The sequence below is a fragment of the Phasianus colchicus genome, chromosome 8 (genome assembly GCF_987193195.1).
Source record: "Phasianus colchicus chromosome 8, bPhaCol1.hap1.1, whole genome shotgun sequence".
In the NCBI taxonomy this organism is placed as follows: domain Eukaryota; kingdom Metazoa; phylum Chordata; class Aves; order Galliformes; family Phasianidae; genus Phasianus; species Phasianus colchicus.
Window position 1 is genome coordinate 14,566,001 of NC_143443.1, and position 21,344 is coordinate 14,587,344.

The 21,344-nt window shown below is 35.4% G+C and overlaps 1 protein-coding gene across 1 annotated transcript in view; it reads right to left on the reverse strand.

Moving 5' to 3' along the window:
* Positions 1 to 21,344, reverse strand: part of LRMDA (leucine rich melanocyte differentiation associated) — a 643,577-nt gene that overhangs the window by 262,631 nt on the left and 359,602 nt on the right. Inside the window, exon 5 of the mRNA XM_031602984.2 lies at positions 12,114 to 12,240. Coding sequence (XP_031458844.2) covers positions 12,114 to 12,240 — 127 coding nt within the window. The remainder of the gene's footprint in view (positions 1 to 12,113; positions 12,241 to 21,344) is intronic.

Genomic DNA, 21,344 nt, shown 5'->3' on the forward strand with positions numbered 1-21,344 from the left:
GGATGTTTAGATCAGTGTGAGCTTACGCATGCATTCCACATAGATCAGTAAAGATTTCAAGTGTGCAAGCTGAGTGCACAAGGACTGTTCTGCAGCTCCTAAAATCATTTGAAAATCTGTTGCTTTGTACAAAACCAAGCAATGTTTTCAATGACCAGCCTCATTATGATGAGCTATAATTAACACTATGTTCTCCAACCAGACACAGAATTTAATAAAACTATTTTCCTTGTATTTCAACAACACAAAGTTAACTTTAGTCTCAGATAACATCCAAGAACCAGAATCTATAAGCTCAGTATGATTTAAGGGAGCACATGCAACTGTGCTACATCCTTTTTCTTTTACAGAGGGAGCAGTTTTAAAAACATGTGAAGCAAAGAAGTTTAGTATTTCTCACATAATATACTTTTGGACTATATATTTCTAGTAAGAGTGACAAGAAGGAGAAATATCAGTCCTTCTCTTAAAACATTTTATTAGTATTTCTTTCTTGAAACAACTCAGAAACCAGCTATAGATTGATCATATTTTTATTCATTAATGAAGAGAGAGTGACTGATGTATTTGAGCTTTTAGGAGATGACCTCATCATAACCAGTCCTCTGTGCCTCTTGGACACATTTTGGCTGATGATATCAGTGTAAGGGAGGATTATTATTATAATGCTCTAGGGTTCTTGAACTGGCAATATTTTGCAGTATACAGTAACTCTTTTAGAGCAACAGGAAAGAAGGGATTCAGCCACCTTATGGTATCTAGGCCTGGCCTTCCTTGGTGACTCCAGAAAGGCTTGTTTCTTCCAGGCACTTTACCTACCATCCCAAGAGGCACCTGCTTCATACAGTATGGCACTAGACTGGTATTTTTATTCCTGCACATTATTTCCAAGGGAACTAGAAATATTAACCAACATCAGATACATTTATCTTACTTTCCTTTTTGTTCCTGTTCTCTTTTTCCACCCATCTAATTTGACTATGTCAACACTAAAAATGCTACGTTAATCTCACAGCAGAATGCTAAATTTTGTGCTTGCACCACTTTGTATATGGCAGAGTCATGGTTCTTTATCCCCAGATCTTTACACCCAAATGTGTTAACATGATTTTTGTAAACTACAATTCCACTGATGTCAAAAGAAATTATGTAAGATAAAATCCACCTCTGTGGAATCAGAGCCTATAGCATTATCAAAGAGATCTTTAAAAATGCCACTGAGCAACCGAAAATATTTTACTAATGGCAGACAAAAACAAAAATTGAAGGAAGGAATAACAATTTGCAGAGAATGACACAAACTCTGTTTTGTATTTTTTAATTTCTTGAGATGGAATATAGAAACTTCACTACTACAAGAAATTAACTACATCATAAGAGAAAATTTCTTGAAAGAATTATATTAGTGACATAGAAAAAAAGAAAGAAAATGTGGTCATTCAAATCGCATAGGAAGACTGTTATGGTTTTATGATTGTTGGTTATTGGTATTCCGTATCATAACATCAAAGAGCTAGTAAAATGTAACTACTTCCAAGTAACTACTTTCTCTTCAGCATCTATGTTCCTCAATAATCAAGTAGTGGGGAAGAAGGAAGTAAGAGTAAGGTGAAATTTACAGCAGAGAAATAAGAGTACCATGAAACAGAGATATTACCTGCAAACACTGGAAGAAACTTCCAGTAATAGAAATCCTTGGATTTATAACAGGAAAAAGGACTACAGAAACAGAAGAGAATATAGAGATGTAAAGACAAGAAGTCTTATAATGTATCATCTTTAATCAATAATATATATTTCTCACAATTATTCATTTCATGATATTGAATTGAACATGAATGTTCTAGAAAACAAATATTATTATCTAAAGCTCTATACACCTATCTTTTTGCTTTCCTTCTTCAAAACATCACCAACCTAGATCTATGGCAATGATAGATTCATTGATTTGAAAGAATAAGTTATAATTCTGAGAACATTATTCAGAAGTTCATACTATTCAGCTTCATATCTAAGCTATCATACCTTTCTAAAAAACAAAACAAAAAACAAAACAAACAAACAAACAAAAAAACTCAAGCACTGAATATAAGCTCTATAAATGAGAATGCCAAATAACTTGGATAACATCACACACAGCTCGGTTTACATCATAATCTTCCCGAGAGCATGGTGTCCCTTCCTAGAAGGCATGCTACCAGGATGATCATAAATTATTTTTGCTTTCATTTGCAGTGGCCCTTGTGACCATGTTTATCTCCAACAATTGGTGACCTTCCTGACTGGTTACTAAAACAGCAGAGGCAGTTTAATACCACAGCACAAGTATGCACTGTAGAATTTGCCATGAAAACTATTTCACATCTAATCATGCTCAAAACAAGCAAAAAATACTAAGTCAGCTGTGACATCTATTTCCAACTTTTGGACCAGCTGCTTCACATTTACTAAATTATAACTAAAGTCTTCAGTAGTGTGTCACAGTTCCAGCCTGGCCTAGTTCTGTGACTAATGAGGCAGAGGGACCCATAGACTCAGCCCAAGAAAGAGGGAAGACAGGGAGATGGGCCCAAGGAAAGAAAAACAGCAACAACAAGCTGAGGAAGAAAACTAATTTACTAAATATGATATCAGAATGCAAGATAGCACAATGTAATACAATATAATTGGAATTGAAGCTAATAAATCAAACAAAATGAGAAAGAGAGTGTCCAAAACCAATGACCTCACATTAATGCTGTAGGAAGACAGCTAGGGAGCACAGATGAGCAGAAAACAGCCTCATGACTCCCAGTCAGTTTTATCTTTCCCTCTGAATGGAAAACAGAAATGGAAAAATGAAGTCACAGAAGGGATCTGTTGTTCACGCTTCTCTTCTGAGACCAGAGCTGCAGCATAACTCTTTAACTCATAGTGCACTACAGGATGTTATGATGGGGAATATAAATAACAAAGCATAAAGCCACAGCAGTAGTGGTAGTTGGCTTCTGATTTTCTGTCCGAGAAATCTTTACATTATACTACCTCTCAGGAAAAAAAAAAATATATATATATAAATTGAATCTTTATTTTATGGCTAGGAATTAACATATATTCTAACCATTACACTCAATTCAACGTCTATTTCAATGACAGTGACTCATCATCATGACTGAGAACACAAGACACATACAGTGCCTCTAAGAAAAAAAAGATCACCATCTATAGAAACAAAAGAAGAGATACAGGCCAGCCCAGAATCTGGCGCAAGCAGTACTATATCCTTTTTTTGTGGGAAAAAGGGGAACAAAGTACAACATAGTATCATCTCCTATTCCCAAAAATGCTGCCATCTGATAGTAAGATTTTTGAAAGAAGGAAACATAGAGGAGTGCAGTGCTACTTGTATAATGGCATCATTTCCATTTTCACAAAAACAAACAAACGAACAAAAACTTACAGAAAAAAATTCGAGCCACATTGATCCATAGGGAATAGAAAACAAATCATGATTCTTGCCCTAATGTCTGATATCCTAACATTACATCCTACTGAATAACAATTCATTAACTGGAATAAATCAGTTGATTATAAGCCGTATAGCAAAAGAAGGAGATATAAACCCCAGAGAAAAACAAGGTTTTTTTTAAATAAATAAATAATTTTACTCACCCTTTCTGGTGATCAGTAACAGCTCAAGAGGAGTGCAATCCCTATCCAGAGAGATAGTACTCCCTCAGCTGCTAACCCTTAAATGATGGTCAAGTTCCACACCTTCTGGTCACTCAGGTGTATTGCTTGCACTTGAGCTCTCTCAGTTAGCAACACCTTTTTACTTGGTGCTCAACCAATAGTTCAAGCTGTGACCTGGCAATTCCACTGCAATAAGCCAAAAGCCAGATCACATGCTTGCAGAATCCAATAACTGAAATTTCCATAGTTCTGAACCCACAAATCACAGAGTCTTAGAATGACTTGGGTTGGAACGAACTCTAAATATCATCTAGTTTCAAACCTCCTACCGTGGGCAGAGTTGCCAACCACCAGATCGGGCTGCCCAGGGCCCCACCCAACCTATTCTTGAACACCTCCAAGGATGGGGCATCCATAACTTCTCTAGACATCCTGTGCCAGTGCCTCACCACCCTCTGAGTAAAGAATTTCTGCTTAACATCTAACCTAAATCTTCTTTTTTTAGGTTTAAGACCATTTCTCCCTTGTCCTATCACTATGCAAAAAGTCAGTCTTCTTCCTGTTTATAAGTTCCCCTCAAGTACTGGAAGGTCACAAGGAGGTCTCCCCAGAGCCTTCTATTCTCCAAGCTGAATAAACCCAGCTCCCTTAGCCTTTCTTCACAGAAGAGGAGCTCCAGTCCCCTGAGAATCTTTGTGGCCTCCTCTGGACCTGCTCCAGCAGCTCCACTTCTCAGTTGTGTTGGGGACCCCAGGCCTGGATGCAGTACTCTAGATGGAGCCTCATACATGCAGGATACAGTTGGTCTTCTGGACTGCAAGCACACACTGCTGGCTCACATCCAGCTTTTTATTCACCAGGACGACCAAGCCCTTCTCTGCAGGGCTGCTCTCAATGAGTTCTCTTGGTCTGTACACATATTTGAGATTGCCTCAACTCAAGTGCAGCACCTTGCACTTAGTCTTGTTAAACCTCATTAGGTTCATGAGAGCCCATTTTTCAAGCATATCCAAATACATGAGTGGTGTCACCCCAAGGTCCATCTTGGGAGCTTTAATATCTTTATCAGTGACACAGACAGTGGGATCAAGTGCACTCTCAGCAAGTTTGTGGACAAAGCCAAGCTGAGTAGAGAAGCTGATATGAGAGAAGGAAGGGATGCCATTCAAAGGGATCTGGACGAGCTTAGAAAATGAGCTTATGTTAACCAAATGAGTTTCAACAAGACCAAGTGTGATGTGTTGTAGCATTGTAATTGGGTCAGGACAATCCCAGGTATGCGTACAGTCTGGGAGAAAAACTCACTAAAAGCAGCCCTACCAAGAGATACTTGGGGGTCATGGTGAATGAAGCATGACACTATATATGTGTATATATATTGTATATACATATATATATATATATACATACACACACACACACTTAAATATAAGTAGCTCCAAAAGTAACATCCCCTCTTTATTTCCATGGAAATTGTAACAGATACAAAGAGAATAATAAGAATTTTTGAAAGAACAAATTCTCAGCTAGAAAACATTCTTTTTTAACAGAGTTTCCATGATTAGCTATACTTTTTCTCAAGTGATGAACAAGACCCTGCATGCTGTGCATGTAAAACCCTGCACCAGTGGAGGGTTGCCCACTGTCAATGTCACCACTGTTGAAAAGCACCTCTTCACTGTACTAACTTTGCTAACATCCAGTGTTTGGTCTCCAGAAACATTCAGTAAGCTTTTATGTCAAAGGTTGCCATTTTTTCTGCATGGATGAATTCAATGACACACCTTCATGCTTCCATGTCAGACACCATTTTGTCAGATTGCCCTTCTGCTGTCATCTGTCACATGGCAACAAAATGTAACAGAATATTGGTGGGAAACTTCAACCTCTACTGCCATCTCACCAACATTTGCCTCTGATGTCATGGGGCAGTACAATAAAATAGGAGGCATTAGTTTCAGAGCATGTATAAAACAGAGGTGGTAAGCAAACTGTCATGCTAGCTTCTTTAATTAAACAGATGCATTAAGGATGCACAGTGCCTACTGCCATTCATCAGAGAACTTCCAGGTGCTTTAGAATGATTAGGTAAGTCTTACAAAGGGATCAATTTTCACACTACAACTGAAAGATAGACACCTTTCAGGTGCAAAGTAGCAGCTGGTTAACTAGCACTCTGTGACTGTACATAATATTTTAGGGCAGAAAGTGGAGAAGAATGTCTTAGTAAATTGAGACTGCAGAGAAATCCATGGAGGCAAAATGTAATTACCTGAATTGGAACCAGGCCACAACTCCAAGACTAACACACCTTCTATGTGAAAAGTGCATCAGAATCATTGGCTAAAAGGACACTGGCTTCATGAAAATCATAAAAATTTTTTGAAGGAATTATTTTAGGAAAGAGATATCACCCTTTACATACTGTATCTTCAATACAATGAGATACTGAAATGTAGTCTGCATACTACCCTCCCAGAGAACTAAATATATATCATTTTTTCAAGAAATATTACCCTGAGAACAAACAATTGAGAAAAAGTCTTTTCTCCTTTTACCCTAACACACCTATGACCCACATATCTATTTTTCATTCATGACAGACAGAATTACAGCCAGTTAGGCAAGGAGAATACATTCTTTTACTATTTCAATAGCTGTGCGCTTTCAGCTTAGTCCTCACATTTTCAACTCATTGCTCTTCTCAAACTTCACAGACTAAAGCTCTCTCTCTAATCTTGTGATCTGTCATATGCCAAGACACAAAATACAGAAGAAAAAAAAAATTTTTTCCCTTAAAATTTCTTAGCTTGCAGTCTTCAATGCTGCATGCATGGTGCTTACTCTTCAAACTCTTCCTAACTAAAATTTTCATCTTCAACTTTACTATCATATTTTTCTTCTATTCTCCTTTGGATATTAACCTGTGCTTTTCTCTCCTTTCACTGCCTTTTCCCAAGCTGGCTTTCTGAGCACTTTATCATTGTTGCCCTTATGCAACTTTGGAAGGCAACTTTTTATCTGCTGGCCTTAAAAGACAGTTGCAGGTCCCGTTACTAATTCCAGGAGCAAAAGTTCTCCCACATGATGCACAAATTCAAAGACAGACTAAATTTATCATTAAGCTTCTTCACTAGGACATGTTACCTAGCAAGCGCTACTCTGATCTGCTGTCCATCATACACAAAGACAGAATGATCTATTTCTCCTACAGCTCTCCTTCCTGTGCACATTTAATTTGATGTGTAACAGTAGGAAATGTAAAAGGAGCTACCGCATATCACTCATTACTGAATTGTTTTATCCATAGATTTCATATCAGGCAAGATAAATCCATTGTTACCCCACTTATTGCCCAGTAAGGTCCTGTACTTTAAGTGAATGTTCTTAAGTCCACATACAATTCTCCTCATCCTCATGGGTATCTTCTATAGACCAGTCATTGAAGAAATACCAGCTTTCTGTTTATTAGTCTAATATATAACTTTTCAGTTATACTCTTAATCCCTTTATTCAGGGTGTGCAAAGTCAGAATTAGATTTCCCATTTCTTAAAATCTCATATCATAATTTACCCTATAAGCACCATCAGATCTCACAACAGATTTTTTCTCTCAACAATCATATCCATATTTTGAGAACTCATTTTTTGTTACTGTACACATTGAGGATAGTTTTACTGACTGTAAAAAGTCTTCTGAACAGAGTAGTCTTGCTCTTTTTCTGAATATGACTGTTCAAATTCTGTTTCTGGACTCATGGTGTTAAGTGCTGAGTTCACATACATTTGGCAAACAGACAACCATTATGGACTGTTCCTTAAAATGCTTAAACTTTCCAAGAGCAAAATGGACAGCTCAGCACGTCAAAGAATAACATCACAGTTACAGTGTCTTGAAGTCAATGTTACTGCATCATAGTCTACCTTGGAATCTTAAATTCACGGTTTTGTTCTTTTTTACTACATGAAACTTTGACACAGTGGACCATAAGGAGATCTATTTTGTAGAAGCTATCTCAAAGAGGTACCTTACTATCTAGCAATTCACTGACAAAATGGATCTTTACACTTTAAAAGTCCTTGGTTCTACATCAGCTTCAAATGCTTTAAGCACATAAGCCCCGATTTCTACACAGTGATGGTAAAAGAATAAGAACTATGAGCTGACAAAGTCTTATCTGTCACCTTTTATTTAGTCTTTATTTAGTCACCATTTTCTTAATTTAGAGAGAGGTAAATAGCAGTCATAGAATCATAGAATCACAAGGTTGGAAAAGACCTAAAAGATCATCCAGTCCAACCGTTTACCTATTACCAATAGCTCCCATTAAACCATGTCCCTCAACACCACATCCAGTCTTTCCTTGAAAATCCATGAGACATGTTAGTAAAAAGGCCTGGTGTACATTTTAGGAAGAGACAGGATATATATTTAAGAAAATCATGACTTTTTAAAATAGTTATGGACAAAAATCCCTAGAGCCCCTCTACAATTATCTGATTGTAATGGAATTTTTAAAAAAGCATCAGTCACTTTTATGTAATAGAACTTCCTATGATCTTAAACCAAAGAAAACTGACGAACCAAAACCAGAACTATAGATTTTAGATTTTCTTAGTTCTTTAGCTGCACCATTAAATATTTAGTCTAACTATCATAATAAAACAAACATTCTCTATCCTCCAGATCACAGCATGAGCAAGAATCACATACTGTTAATGACACGAAATACAGATATTAGACTTTTCTTCTACTTAAGTGTCTTCATTTATTCCTTGGAAAAAAGGAATTACAAATGATTATAATTTGTGAAGAAAATAATACATCCAAGAGGAAAAAATAAATCAAAACACTTATACTGCCATATTTTGTTGTACAGAATTTCCTTCATATTCACTGGACAAGATGTTCCTGGTAAAGATGCTATAAAGCAAAACAATTTGGAAGTATACCCACATATTCCTGCTAACGATTTGGTCCTATGACCTTTGAGACTGTTATATCTGACCAAGTATACACCGCTTGCTTTTGCCACTATAAATATGACTGATAAAAATCTTAACCTTGAAAATACAGTAAAAAAAAAAAGCTGCTGGGCAGAGGGGTTGCAAAATACAGGGAAACACATTTTTTAAAAGCAAGTATTCTTACTCAGTACTAAGCAATGAAATTTAAAGAGAACTAAAACAGTATGTAAGCACAGAAACACATTTTATATATAATGAATATACCCACATTTTATCATCTAGATTAAATGATCATGGATACAGACCTTTGAAAAAATGAAATTATGATCCCTTTAATACTTCATCACTTCATTTTGTTTATATATATCATATACAGTATAAAAATATGGCATCTTAAAATGGATTTTCAAATGATATTCTGTTTCACGTTTCTAAATTTTTGAGATTAAACATTTGGAAGCACAATTCATATACAACCTATGAAATAAGGGAGAGTACAGTTTTAAATAATTATGTCAAAGAAATGACAACTGTACTCATAAGAGCAGGATGAATAATTACAAAGCTGGGACATAATTAAGCAATTTTGACTGTCGTATTCTTAAGCTGTCATTCTGATGTGAAGTGCTGTCAAGCCCAGAAACACACTTCACACTGGACAGGCATCTTCCACTCTGATCTACACTTATGTCAGTGAAATGGGGTCATGGTCTGGTCATTAAATGAAGCTACCTCATCTGGCTCAATGCCTCTTCTCCAGCTAGGCTTACCCAATCCTTATTAAAATCAGACATGATACTATGTTCAATATTTTGACAAAGGAAAACACAAGCATCACAGAAAAATGAAGTTCAGCTCACTTACATAAAGAGATGGAACAGTGCACTGTAATATTAAACTGTTTTCTAATAAATGACTGCATCTTTCTATAAGACAGCCATATCACAAACAGATGCATTTTAAACAAAGGATGAAAAGAACAAAGTGAAAGAATAGTGTTCTGTTAAAAATATGAAAAAAAGAGGGAAAAATGAAACTCCAAAAATTTATACAAAATACAGTATTTATGATCAATGACTGGTAAATGCTAGATACTTTTGTATTTCAGTAAACGCAAGTTAGTCAGATGAAAATTTCTTGCTTTTATTCTCATTTTGTATATTTTTTCTTCAGGGGGTATTTTGCTCTCTCACGTATTTTGTGTCAAGAGTAAGAGGAAAACAACTCCCCACATCACAGACTCTGCTTTTTATGCTGAATAAGCCACAGCATCTCCTGCTTACCGTAATGGAGGGAGGGACTTAGATTTAGTTTAGGGTTTTTTTGTTGTTGTTGTTGTTGTTTTTTCTCTAGAAAAAGTAAGTCTGATTGGTTCACTGTTGATATTACACTATTTCATATTACACTATCACGTATTTCCATGCAGCATCCACTAATAACAAATGCTAATGATTCTAACTCCACTCCTGGCAAACATAATCTGACATCGTAGATACTAACTTAGGAAGACAGAAAAAGATCTACTGAGGAAACTTGTTAACAGCTGGCTCTTGCATCACTAGGTAAACACTTTATGGAGTTTTTCTGAAGACTAATGCAGACTCTGCTGCAGTGTACTATCCTCTAGCTAGTTTCAGAAAGCTTAGAGTATATTACCAGTATCTGTCTGCTAAATTAGGCTGAAGCCGGTCAAAATTCTCAACAATTACATAGCAGAGGGATCAATGAACGTGCTGATACACCAGATTAATTTCAGAAGGAAACCTGAAGGCTAGAGAACAAAAATAATTATATATCCAATATATAGCATATGATGGAAGTTGAAAGCACAGTTATTGTGCACATCATCTTTGTAACATATAGGTGAATGCTGCTTCTCACTGTCTTTGAGATAGCTATAAGCAACTGCATGCAAACATATCAACATCTGAAAATATCTTTGCACAAAGGACATTTTCAGTGTTCTCACAGAGTTTGCACACAGAGCATGAATATCCTAGGAAATGAGCATGAATTCAAAACAGTTTTTAGATGTTTATAATATCTCAGATTGGGTTCTGCACCCAATTTAAATTTTGTTTTAAATTAGCCAATTCTGTAATATGTGTATAATTTCGTATGATGAGGATAATTTGGTAGTTCCTTAAAAAGCATTATTTCATGTAATGAAAAGCATTTACAGTGATTTTACCATCAGCAATTTATACCAAACCATTTATTCAGAAGGAAAAAAAAAACTTAATGAAACAACAATAACAATAAATTTGTGTCTTTCACAAGTTTGATGAAATAAATGTCGGTTTAACCATGACAGTGGGCAAATAATTCAAAACAATACAAAGGATTCAGTTACACATATAGGTGCTACCCCTACTTTTGTGAATTAATTTACTCTCAGCTACTGACTTGGAAAGAGGTTTCATCCAGAAAAGGTCTTATACTATTGAATTGGTTAAAATTCAAACAGCAGACTCTTGAGTGAAAAATCTAATTGGCAATAAAGTTAAGAGAGTACTACATCTGATATAAAATAGGGATGGAAGAATTATAAAAGCACACAGCATACACATGCCATACTTAATACATTTCAACTCTTGCATTTCGCCAGATTCAGTAAAGATGGTTTGCTCTGAAGAAGATATCCACAACAACTTAAACATGCATTATTTCCTTTAGCACATATATGATAGCTGAAGGCAGAAATAAACAGTGCTCCAAAGCTATGCTTCTATCTGAAGTATTAGCATTTTAATAGTTACCTACGAATCAACCTGAATTGATTTGTTATGCACGGCAATTTTACTTGTGATAATGTATTTATCCAGTGACACTGTTATGCTACTGAACAGCGCGTTTCCACAACTACTGTGTTATTATTCAGCATTACTGGAAATCTGCAATAAATTACTAATGGTACAAAACAGTACACAGATAACAGGTAGACCAAAAACTTGAGTGAAGTTTTAAGAAAGATCTACAGCATTGCAACACTCAAACTCAGTGTTGTTATCTTGTATTGATCAACAAAAAGCAAAAAGAGGTAAAGTGGAGAAATCACATTTACATTATTTGCCTCAGCAGTATGTGCTCAGTTTACACAAGTGGTATCAAAAGCTCAGATTACTTAAACTTTCTCTGATGTTGTCAGTGCTTATTAGCAGGACACCACATTAAGAAATATCATAGAAAATTTAAATAATCTGTTCCACTAAAAGTTAATAAACGTTGTAGGTGTGAGCCCTGCAACAGACATTTGTGCATAACACAGAGGCAGGGAACAACTTGTCATAAAACTGCATTCTTTTACAATAGCATATCATATCGTTCTTACATATATTTAGACAAGACAAAAAAAAAAACAACAACAAAACAAAACATTCTTTTAAGCTCAATGACACATATTAGTTTTTGGAGCTGTATTAAAACAGTATTAATGAATAATACATTGTTGCTTTTTTCTTTCACTTTCCTACCTTAGCATCCTTGGGTTTAACCACTTTCATGAAGGCACCTCTAACCAGAGCTTCCTCTCTCTCTTTCCTTGTTACTTGTCGAGTATCAAGAAATTTCAGGTTTTTCAATTTGTGCAGAACAAAGTACCTGGCAGATAGCAACAAGCACAGAGTTAAAATTCAGTGATAAAGATATATTCACAAATTAAACGACTACAACAGCAATAAATAGCAAAGAGTCTTTATTTCTTCTCTCTGTCCTCTCTCAGGCCCTTTCCATGGGCATGTGAAAAGTTACTATACTTTGTCTCAAATGAAACTTTTTATATGTTGTCATAACAATGTAATAATGTGTAGATCAAATAGGTCAGAATATTGTCACCATGAACATGTATGTAATCTAAAGATATTACTGAGGTATAAGGCATAGTCAGGAATAATATAAATGGGAAATTATTTTTAGATTGCTGGTGTAGACTTCTGAGTAATTTTAAGAATTCCATTCCATGGAAAAAACTGATCTGAGGGACTAGAACTGTCAGCTATCTTCTCATTAGAGAGTTTCCAGCTAACAACCACTTGCAAACACTTCTTCACATTTATATTACATTTTCCTAAAAACTAAATGATCGGCAACATCAGAGCCTCATGTGAATAGTACATCAGGGGGAAATGTGATTTTTCTTCTTCCATACATTCTGAAATACATTCCTTTGTCTTGACAGGAGTGTGTGTCAGCGTTCTCTTAGCATCAAAACAAGAATTTGTCAAAAGAAGACATGGAGAGTTTTTCCAAGAGTCTGCTCTCTAGAACTAAATTTTGGCACATTTGGAAGCAGAATTTCAATTTCATCCTGCCAGGAAACAAGGTATTCATAAGGCATGGATTCCAGCTCAAGACTGAATGTGGAAGCACTCAGGGAGAGACCATTTTTCAAAAAATATTCTCGTAATTCAAAGTTTCCATTAGTGTTCATCAGTATCCTATATATCCTTTTTACTCAAGGGCAGCAACATTTTAGTTGCAAAAAGTACCATCAATTCCTTGTATGGAGAGGCAGAGAACTCAGTAGGTCAGAAACAAAGTAAAACACATGACTGTAGCAAATCAAAATACCAAACCACCTCACGTACACATTATATTTTAGTCAATCAAATGTGAAGCAGCCATTGCAAAGTGGGAAAGTGCCCAGCTTCCTGATGGGGATAAAAAGGTCCCCTTGATAATGTCCTTGATAATGTCCTACATGCATAGCTGCTTTTCATAAACATCTAGTCAGTCAGAAACTCCTCATCATACAACCCCTCCTGGCAGTGGAAGGAACAAATTGTAGCAGAAAATATGCATAAAACAGTATTTTGAAACAGAATTTCTCTAGAAAATAAATTCTTTTAAAAGGTAAGAGTTATCTTATAATTCCGTCCTCAAGGCCAGATGGGCACTTGAAAAAGACTGTAAGTCTAGTTTCTCCACCTACAACCAAGCAAAATGCAATGCTGTAAAGAAATAATTCAGCCAAATACAACTTTCCTTTAAAGCAACAGCCTCATAAAATTGTTAATGAGTGAAGTGAATGCTCAGTGCTGAAAAGCTCAGACCATTTAAATGAGAATCCTGACTATAGAATCATAGAATAGAATCACAGAATAATTAAAGTTGAAAAAGATGTTTAAGATCATCTAATCCAACTGTTCACCTATCTGGGAACTATCTGGCTGACCAGGAATGCTGATAGATGGTGGAAAGCAGCTTGGAAACCATCTTTGCCAGTTCTCTCAGCCATCTGGCTCCATGGACTTGTGACAGTCTAGATGGAGTAGGTTTCCAACATCCTCCACCTGGATCATGGTGTGTTTATCCTGCTCCCCATCTGAGACTTTCAGTTCAGGAGATAGATTACCCTGAGGATAACTGGTCTGACTGTTAAAGACAGATGTAAAGAAAGCACAGAGAACTTCAGCCGCCTTCTTATCCTCAGTGATCATGCTTCTCCACATCTAGGAAAGGATAGAGGTTCTCCTCAGCCCTCGTCTTACTTTTAATACATTTGCTAACAAAATGTTTGTTGTTTTTTACTAAGTGGCCAGGATGAGTTCATGCTTTTGCCTTTCTAATATTGTCTGCATATCCTAGCAACTTCTTTGCACTCTCTCTGAGTTGCCCATCCCTTCTTCCACAGGAGGTAAGCTCTTTTTCTCCCAGAGTCTCAGCAAAAGTTCTCTGTTCATCCATGCCAGACTTCTTCCCCTCCAGCTCACCTTACAATACATGGGAACAGCCTCCTCCTGCACCTTTAAGATTTCCTTCTTAAGGAACATCCAGCCTTCCTGGACCTCCTTAACCTTCAGGGCAGACTCCCAAAGGATTCTCCCTACCAGTGCCTGAATAGTTCAAAGTGGGGCCTCCAGAAGTCCTTAGCTGCACTTCCACTGATCTCCCTCCTGACTTCACCAAGAACAGAGAACTCTACCATTTTGTGGTCAGCTCTGCCTAAGACAGATGACTTTGTGTGATAGTATAAGAAGAATATGGAGGAGAATCACCTTGAAAACACATCATGTTCTGAGGTCATTTCTTAAGCAATATACTACTGATCTAGGAGACAGGCACATTGTTATGCTCCTCCCAGCTCTCCTGGCTGCCCTTCCAGTCCTCTCTGGCATTTTGCTTGCTCTTATCTTTCAGTAGAGGAAAATCTACCCATCTTGTGTTACCAGCAGAAAAGCTCTGATGACAACAGATTCTTTGAGATGAAGACATGTACAGAAGGAAACAATATGTCAGGATGGAAGAAGAGTGAAGCTAAAAACGAATAAAGACACCCACTAAGTGTAGGGTGAGAAAAGATGAATATTCAGGTGAAGAAAACATCAGTATTGGAAAATCAGCAAATGTTTAATGATGGAATGAAATATGCCACTGAAAAGCAGGCTGTAACAAAAATGACAACAGACTAAGACAGCACTGTCATCTTTGCTGACTTTGGATCACAGCCCTAATGTCAGTCTCTCAATCATTTCAAAAGAGCTTAGAATTATAATAGCATTCCTTGATACAAATGTATTTCTGTATTTTTAAGTGCATCTTGACTGCATTTCAAAAACAGAATTAGCACCAGCTAATTCCAAAAACAACACAAAAAAAACCCACCCACAGAAACTAAGCAACAAACTACATGACAAGCCAGAGTTGTTTTTTTTTTTTGTTTTTTTGTTTTTTTTTTTAAGTTAAATTTAGTACAAATATTAAAGGACAGTATTGAGGTTAAGTCATTTATACCAAGACTAAAAGATATTGCCAGTGATGGATCCTTTTAAAAATTGATTTGAAATACAATTCCACTTATTCAGATTTCTCTTACTAAATAAGGTATAAAAGTAATCTGAATTATGTGGAAAGGTTAGGGTGGTTTTTCCTTAAATGGCTGAAGAAAATTGTTGGATTTCTTGGTTATATTTTAGCTAGAAATATGAAGATGCAGTTTCAATCTAAATGGAACAAAAGTTTGCCATAAAAGTAGAGAAAAGGATTACCAAATCCCTGGAATGAACACTTTACAATATCAATTCAACCCTTGTAAATTTAATCCAGGGTTATTTGTTGCACAAAATCTCTTTACTGTGATGTATGACTTAGTTACTAAGGTTATCACAGCAGTATCCTAAAGTTGCATAGTACATAAAACATTTCAGTTAACAATGCAGGGAGGTTAACTCCCACAGATAACCTACTATCAGAGGGTTAGACCAGATGACATGCCTCTGTCAGCTTTCAGGAGCTATTGATGGTTCAATCAGTCTGTTTTGAAGGTAAAGTACAACAAAAGGGCACTAAACTTATTCAAACTGTCAACAGGGACTATCTGGAATGTTGCTTGCAGGTAAGTAATTTTGGGTGTTTTAAGAGTATTATCAAACACTGATGGCTGCAGAAAAAGACAGCTACTAATAACACAGAATGCAGCCATCATAAAATACTTTATGGCATGTGCTAGGATCCATAAATTTCATGACACATTGCACCTGTTTTGGACTGTAAAATCACTAGTTAAGAGAATGCTGTTTAATGAGGAAAGATCCATCTACTTTTTATATTCTAAGTTTAGGAAGATTTATTTTAGATTAGAGATTGACAGGCAGCATTTCCCCTCACCTCCATTCTTTTTTAGATCACTTTGAAACATAGCACTGCTCCATGTGCTCTGAGACTACTGTTACTGGGCTTAACATTTTGCAGGGTTATGAAAGAAAGTAATCATCTTTGGTGATGAGGATAAAGATGAGCTCTGAAGAGAAGGTGCTTAGATCCATCTATCACTGCCTGTAATCTGATGTTCTGGTTCACAGCAGATTAAGAAAATGAACTACATAAGAAATTTGCATGTTCATTTGTCCAGAATCATCACCCCACACCATAACCAACCTGTGCAAAGAGTTCTGTGAAAATAAATTAACAATACGTACCTATCATAAGAAATGGGAACACTCAGGGATAGGAAAGAAAATATATAACATTTCATGTTTTTCAGTCTTAGTTAAGTGAAAATGACAATGAACATTAACAATTAATTTGCCAATTTTGTAAGTGTTGCATGTGATCAGTATTCTTTTTGATAACTTTTATACAGGCTTGTCAAGATATTGGAGAAGAGGGATGGAACTCAGGGAGCATTTGCAAAGGGATACTGTGAGTTTGGGATACAGCTGCTATTGATATTTGCAAAAGCTCAGTGGGGCAAAACCTTTCTTCTTCCAAACAAAATGGAATTCAGAAAGGAACATGAAAAAAGAACTTTCAGATTAATTATTGCTATTTATTAACACACAATTCTAGTTTATTTTATGTGAAGAAATAACATATCTGATACAGGCTCAATTTACAGTCTTTAATAAACCACAAGTTTGTATTCTCAACTCTGCCATACAAACAGAAAACTTACCTAAGTCTTAACCAAGCATATTCTGGTTATGTTTGTATTTCTTTACTGTCAATACTTTAAAAATAATCTTTTTGTTATTCCTTCACTCCCGAAAACCAGCCATGATTCACACAATCTTTGGAGATAATTTCACAGATCAAGAAAAATAGACCAGCAAGTGTTCTTTAAAGAAGCAAGAGGAAGAAATTAACAAGTTTATTTTAAAAATATGTAAGAAATGTATCAATCCTGATCAAATATCAACTCTATTTTGTTAAATAGCTTCAGACTTTTTTTTTTTTTTTTTTTTTTTTAATAATCAGACCTGTAGGTCGAGGCATAAAAAAAATATTAAACAGTTTCTATACTCTATTCTTTCCTAGTATCCAATAATTCCAGGAAATTTCTAATCTATGCTGTGAACACCATAATAAGAAAAATCATATAACGTCATAGCATCAAAAGGCCTAGATTCATTTATTACCTCCTCAGGTACAGCAGACAAGTTACAGAATATGGCTGGTCTCCTGATGCTGAAAGATACTGGCATCACCCGTAACCCACACTACAAGAAAATCCTTAAAGTGGCAATAAGGTAATTTGGAAAGGAATACTGTATTTTCTCCTAATATTATAGGAAAAGAACAGAAATTTTTGATATATTATAGTTTTAGATAAAATAAACTGGTCCTTTGTGCTTCAGTGGATGACTATGATAAGAATTAGAATTTGTCTAGCCCTTCATTTTGCACTTGCATTAATAAAATCTGGAATAAAAAGGGAACTATATGCTTTAAATCTAAAACTCAGAATTAATCTAGAACTGAAAAAATATAGAAGCATTTGCCCAGAAGAATGCAGAAATGTCTAGCTCTATTGGTATCATAACTAACATCTAGGGAACCATACAATACTTGTGTTACTTCATTCCTTCTTATTGATGATTGTAGAATTTGAAAATAATATATCTATTTCCAACTTTGAAGAGCTGGTTATGCTCTCAGTTACACTCTTGTAAATTAGCAATAATAAATAACCTAAAGAGGCAAAGCTGCATCAGCATTCAAATGGGGAGAGGTAGATTATGATCAAACAAGTTCAGGAAACAACTAGATTTTTCAATAACTCTTTTTTGTGCACCACCAAAAAAAACAACAAAAAAACCACCACCACCACCAACAGCAAAAGTTTCAAAACCTACACCAGGCAGAATATTGTTGGCTGCAGCATTTCCGTCTGTGACAAAACGTCTCCCAGCACAGAATTAAGGAAGTCTGATCATGACGCCTACCTGTGCAACCTGGTCTAGGAAGCCTATTTTGGCAGTAGGTTGGACTAGATGATCTCTAGATCTTCCAGCCCCTACAAATTCTGTGATTCTGTGACATTAAACCAACATCTTTCAGAACAGTGAGCACGATGCTACAGGATTACTGCCTCAATACAAACTTAGCACTACCTGATGACAGTCATGTAATCCTCCACATATTATAATCTGCTCTACTGTCTGCTCTGCTCTACTTCAGTACAGGAATCTCTATGAATTAGAACATTCTACCGATATATATGTAACAACCATGGTTATGTTTTGACTTATTGTGTGAGCGTGGACAAATTGGAGCATTCTGGACATCAATTTACCTATCTGATAAAAACAAATTATAGTAGCTTTTGCTCCTAAATCTTTACAATGGCTAGTCTTAGATGGAGGTTGTGTAGCTATTTGATACCTGTTAAATACAGTTTTCTTCCAAGAACTGTAGAAATTATAAGGTCTTGTGTAAATAGTAAAGTAGCATAAATTCATAGATTATACAGACAGAAGGAAATCCCCTAAACATACCAAGAAGTACATAAAATATACATCACAATACTACAAATTGCAATTTCTCTTTCCAAAAGGTAACTGCATTACTCAGTTCATTGACAGTTGAACTGACACATGAAGCCTCCTATCTCTTCTTGAAAATGTATTTTTATTACCCTTAAAATTTTTAAAAAGACTATTTAAAAGCAATGAGAAGGTTATAAATATGCTATGTATATTTATAAATGTCAAGGAAGCTGAAAAATCTATAATATGTCCTAGCATTTCACAGAATCAAACCTTTGGGATAGGAATAGCTGAATTTGAAAAGGTAATCCATTCAAAATGCTTGTTCTTCCCTTCTTCTGCTGTATCTTAAGAGAACTTCATAAGGTTATCATCATTTGCTCCCCTTGCCAAAGATAGCATATCTCATATAGGCACTTTTAAGCTAATTTAAAATGAACTCAGGCATTTGTTTCCCCTTGCCCTTGTTTCCATGTCAACAGCACTTAATGAATGCATCATTCCAGGAAATGTCAATAAGGAGCAAAGAATGAACAAGCACTGAAAACTTCACACATGGTATACATCCTTCACAATCATATCATTTTAATGAAAATAGGTGAGGTCACCTGCAGCATTAGCAAATGCTTTGTAATACATTCTGACCCAGATGATTTTTCACAGTTCAGTAACACCCTGTTTGAAGTTTTCACAGCAAACAATACACCCACAGGACTGACCAAGTGCGGGTACAAGAGAAGCAACCAGCAATTACTGTGTTGACTTCTGTTACTTTGATCTCCAGGTCGTGACCTGTGCTTTCACCCAATCTTCAAAGTAGAGATTGTAGAATAGGTTATTTTAGAACATGTACTGTTTTGCAAGTGGTTTTTCTGTGTATTTGTTGCTTCCCGTTTAAGGCAAAAGATTTTCAGTCTTTCCTATTGCCATTGTATTTTCTGATTTTAATTCCAGCAGTGAGGAGAAATTCCTGAAATTTTCCTTTACTCTCAACCCCAAGATAAACTTGCGCAAAATATTATCTCTCAAAACTGGAAAGCTTGGAAAAAAAAAAAAAATACAAACAAGTAGGAGTGATAGCACAATATTTTCTTACAGAAATAAATTAAAGCACTTTTATAATGGTGGAAAAACAAGCAAACAAACAACCCAACACTTTTAAAAAGGAACCAAACAGGTTTGGTTAAAAAAATACCACTGAATGAAGCTTTCCATTTTCGTTCCCCCTCCAAAAAAAATTTCATTAACAAACAGGAATGTCATCAATTTTTTCTCTTACGCATTTGAAGGTAAGGAGAAATAACAGGGCATGGAAAACAAAACAGAACACTTTACTGTTTCTTTTTTATTATTTTTTCCCAAAAAATAACTTACTCAAATGTTACTATGTTTCTAAGAAAAAAAAGCAATTGTTTTGAAAGAAAGTCACAGTGTTTTTGGATAAAACCTATATGCAATGAAAAAAAAACAAAAACAGACAAGAGCTATAGCACTGAACTGCTCATTGAAATGGTGAATTATTTGATGATCCAGATCCTTACACCTCAACAAAAAACATAGTTTTCCATGTTATCTAACTATTTCTGATAAACTCTAATTATTTCTTCTTTTTTTTTTTAAGATACAATAATCCTTTTATTTCTGTTCCTAACATATTTGTAAATTAATGAAGTTTTAAAAACTTAATTTTGCATAATTTTTACAGTTGAAATTTTTTAGGTTTTAGAGGACTTTTCAGTTTGCTGGAATGTAAAGATTAAGTAAAGCTTTGATTTCCAGCACCTTTCTCATTCTGGTTGAGGAATTAAATAGCCTGAACTCTAATTGAACTCAGTAGGAATGAAATTAAAGCTCAATGAGAAATGAAGCTGTGGTTCCAATGGTCACTGCAAAAAAGAGTTAAAGTTTTTGATAAAATGTTTATTTCATTGAGGTTCATTGAAATACACTGTTTTGATGTTTTCAATGTGACAAAATTTCTCTAAAAGCTTTAAAAAAAAAGTTACTTCAGAACCTGAAAAAAAATGCCAAATCGAACCATACAATTATTTGCTTTTAAGATTAGTAGCAATACATCTATTCTGTAGAGTTAAATTTGTAAATTTTGGGAAAGGAAGAAAATGCCTAAGTTTCTGCTGAACACGTATTAAGAACTGAATAACTAGTAGACTTCTTTTAATCTGTTTCATCATTATTCATTACGTAAATATACTGCTGTAAAGACAAATTATATATACATACACACACACACACATTATATGCATACAAAATGAGTATTTATACATGTGTGTTCACATGAACATTTTTGTTTGTTTGCTTTTGAATGTAATGCTGTCTTGCAAATACAAGTTATATAATATAACAAAATCATGGAAAATTATCAGGAAGCATTAATTACAGCAGCAGAACCATAAATCATTCAACAAATTGGAAGTCCATTCATCTTTCTTGAACAAGCTTTAATTAACACAGTTTATATGGAAAAAATACCCAAGTTTT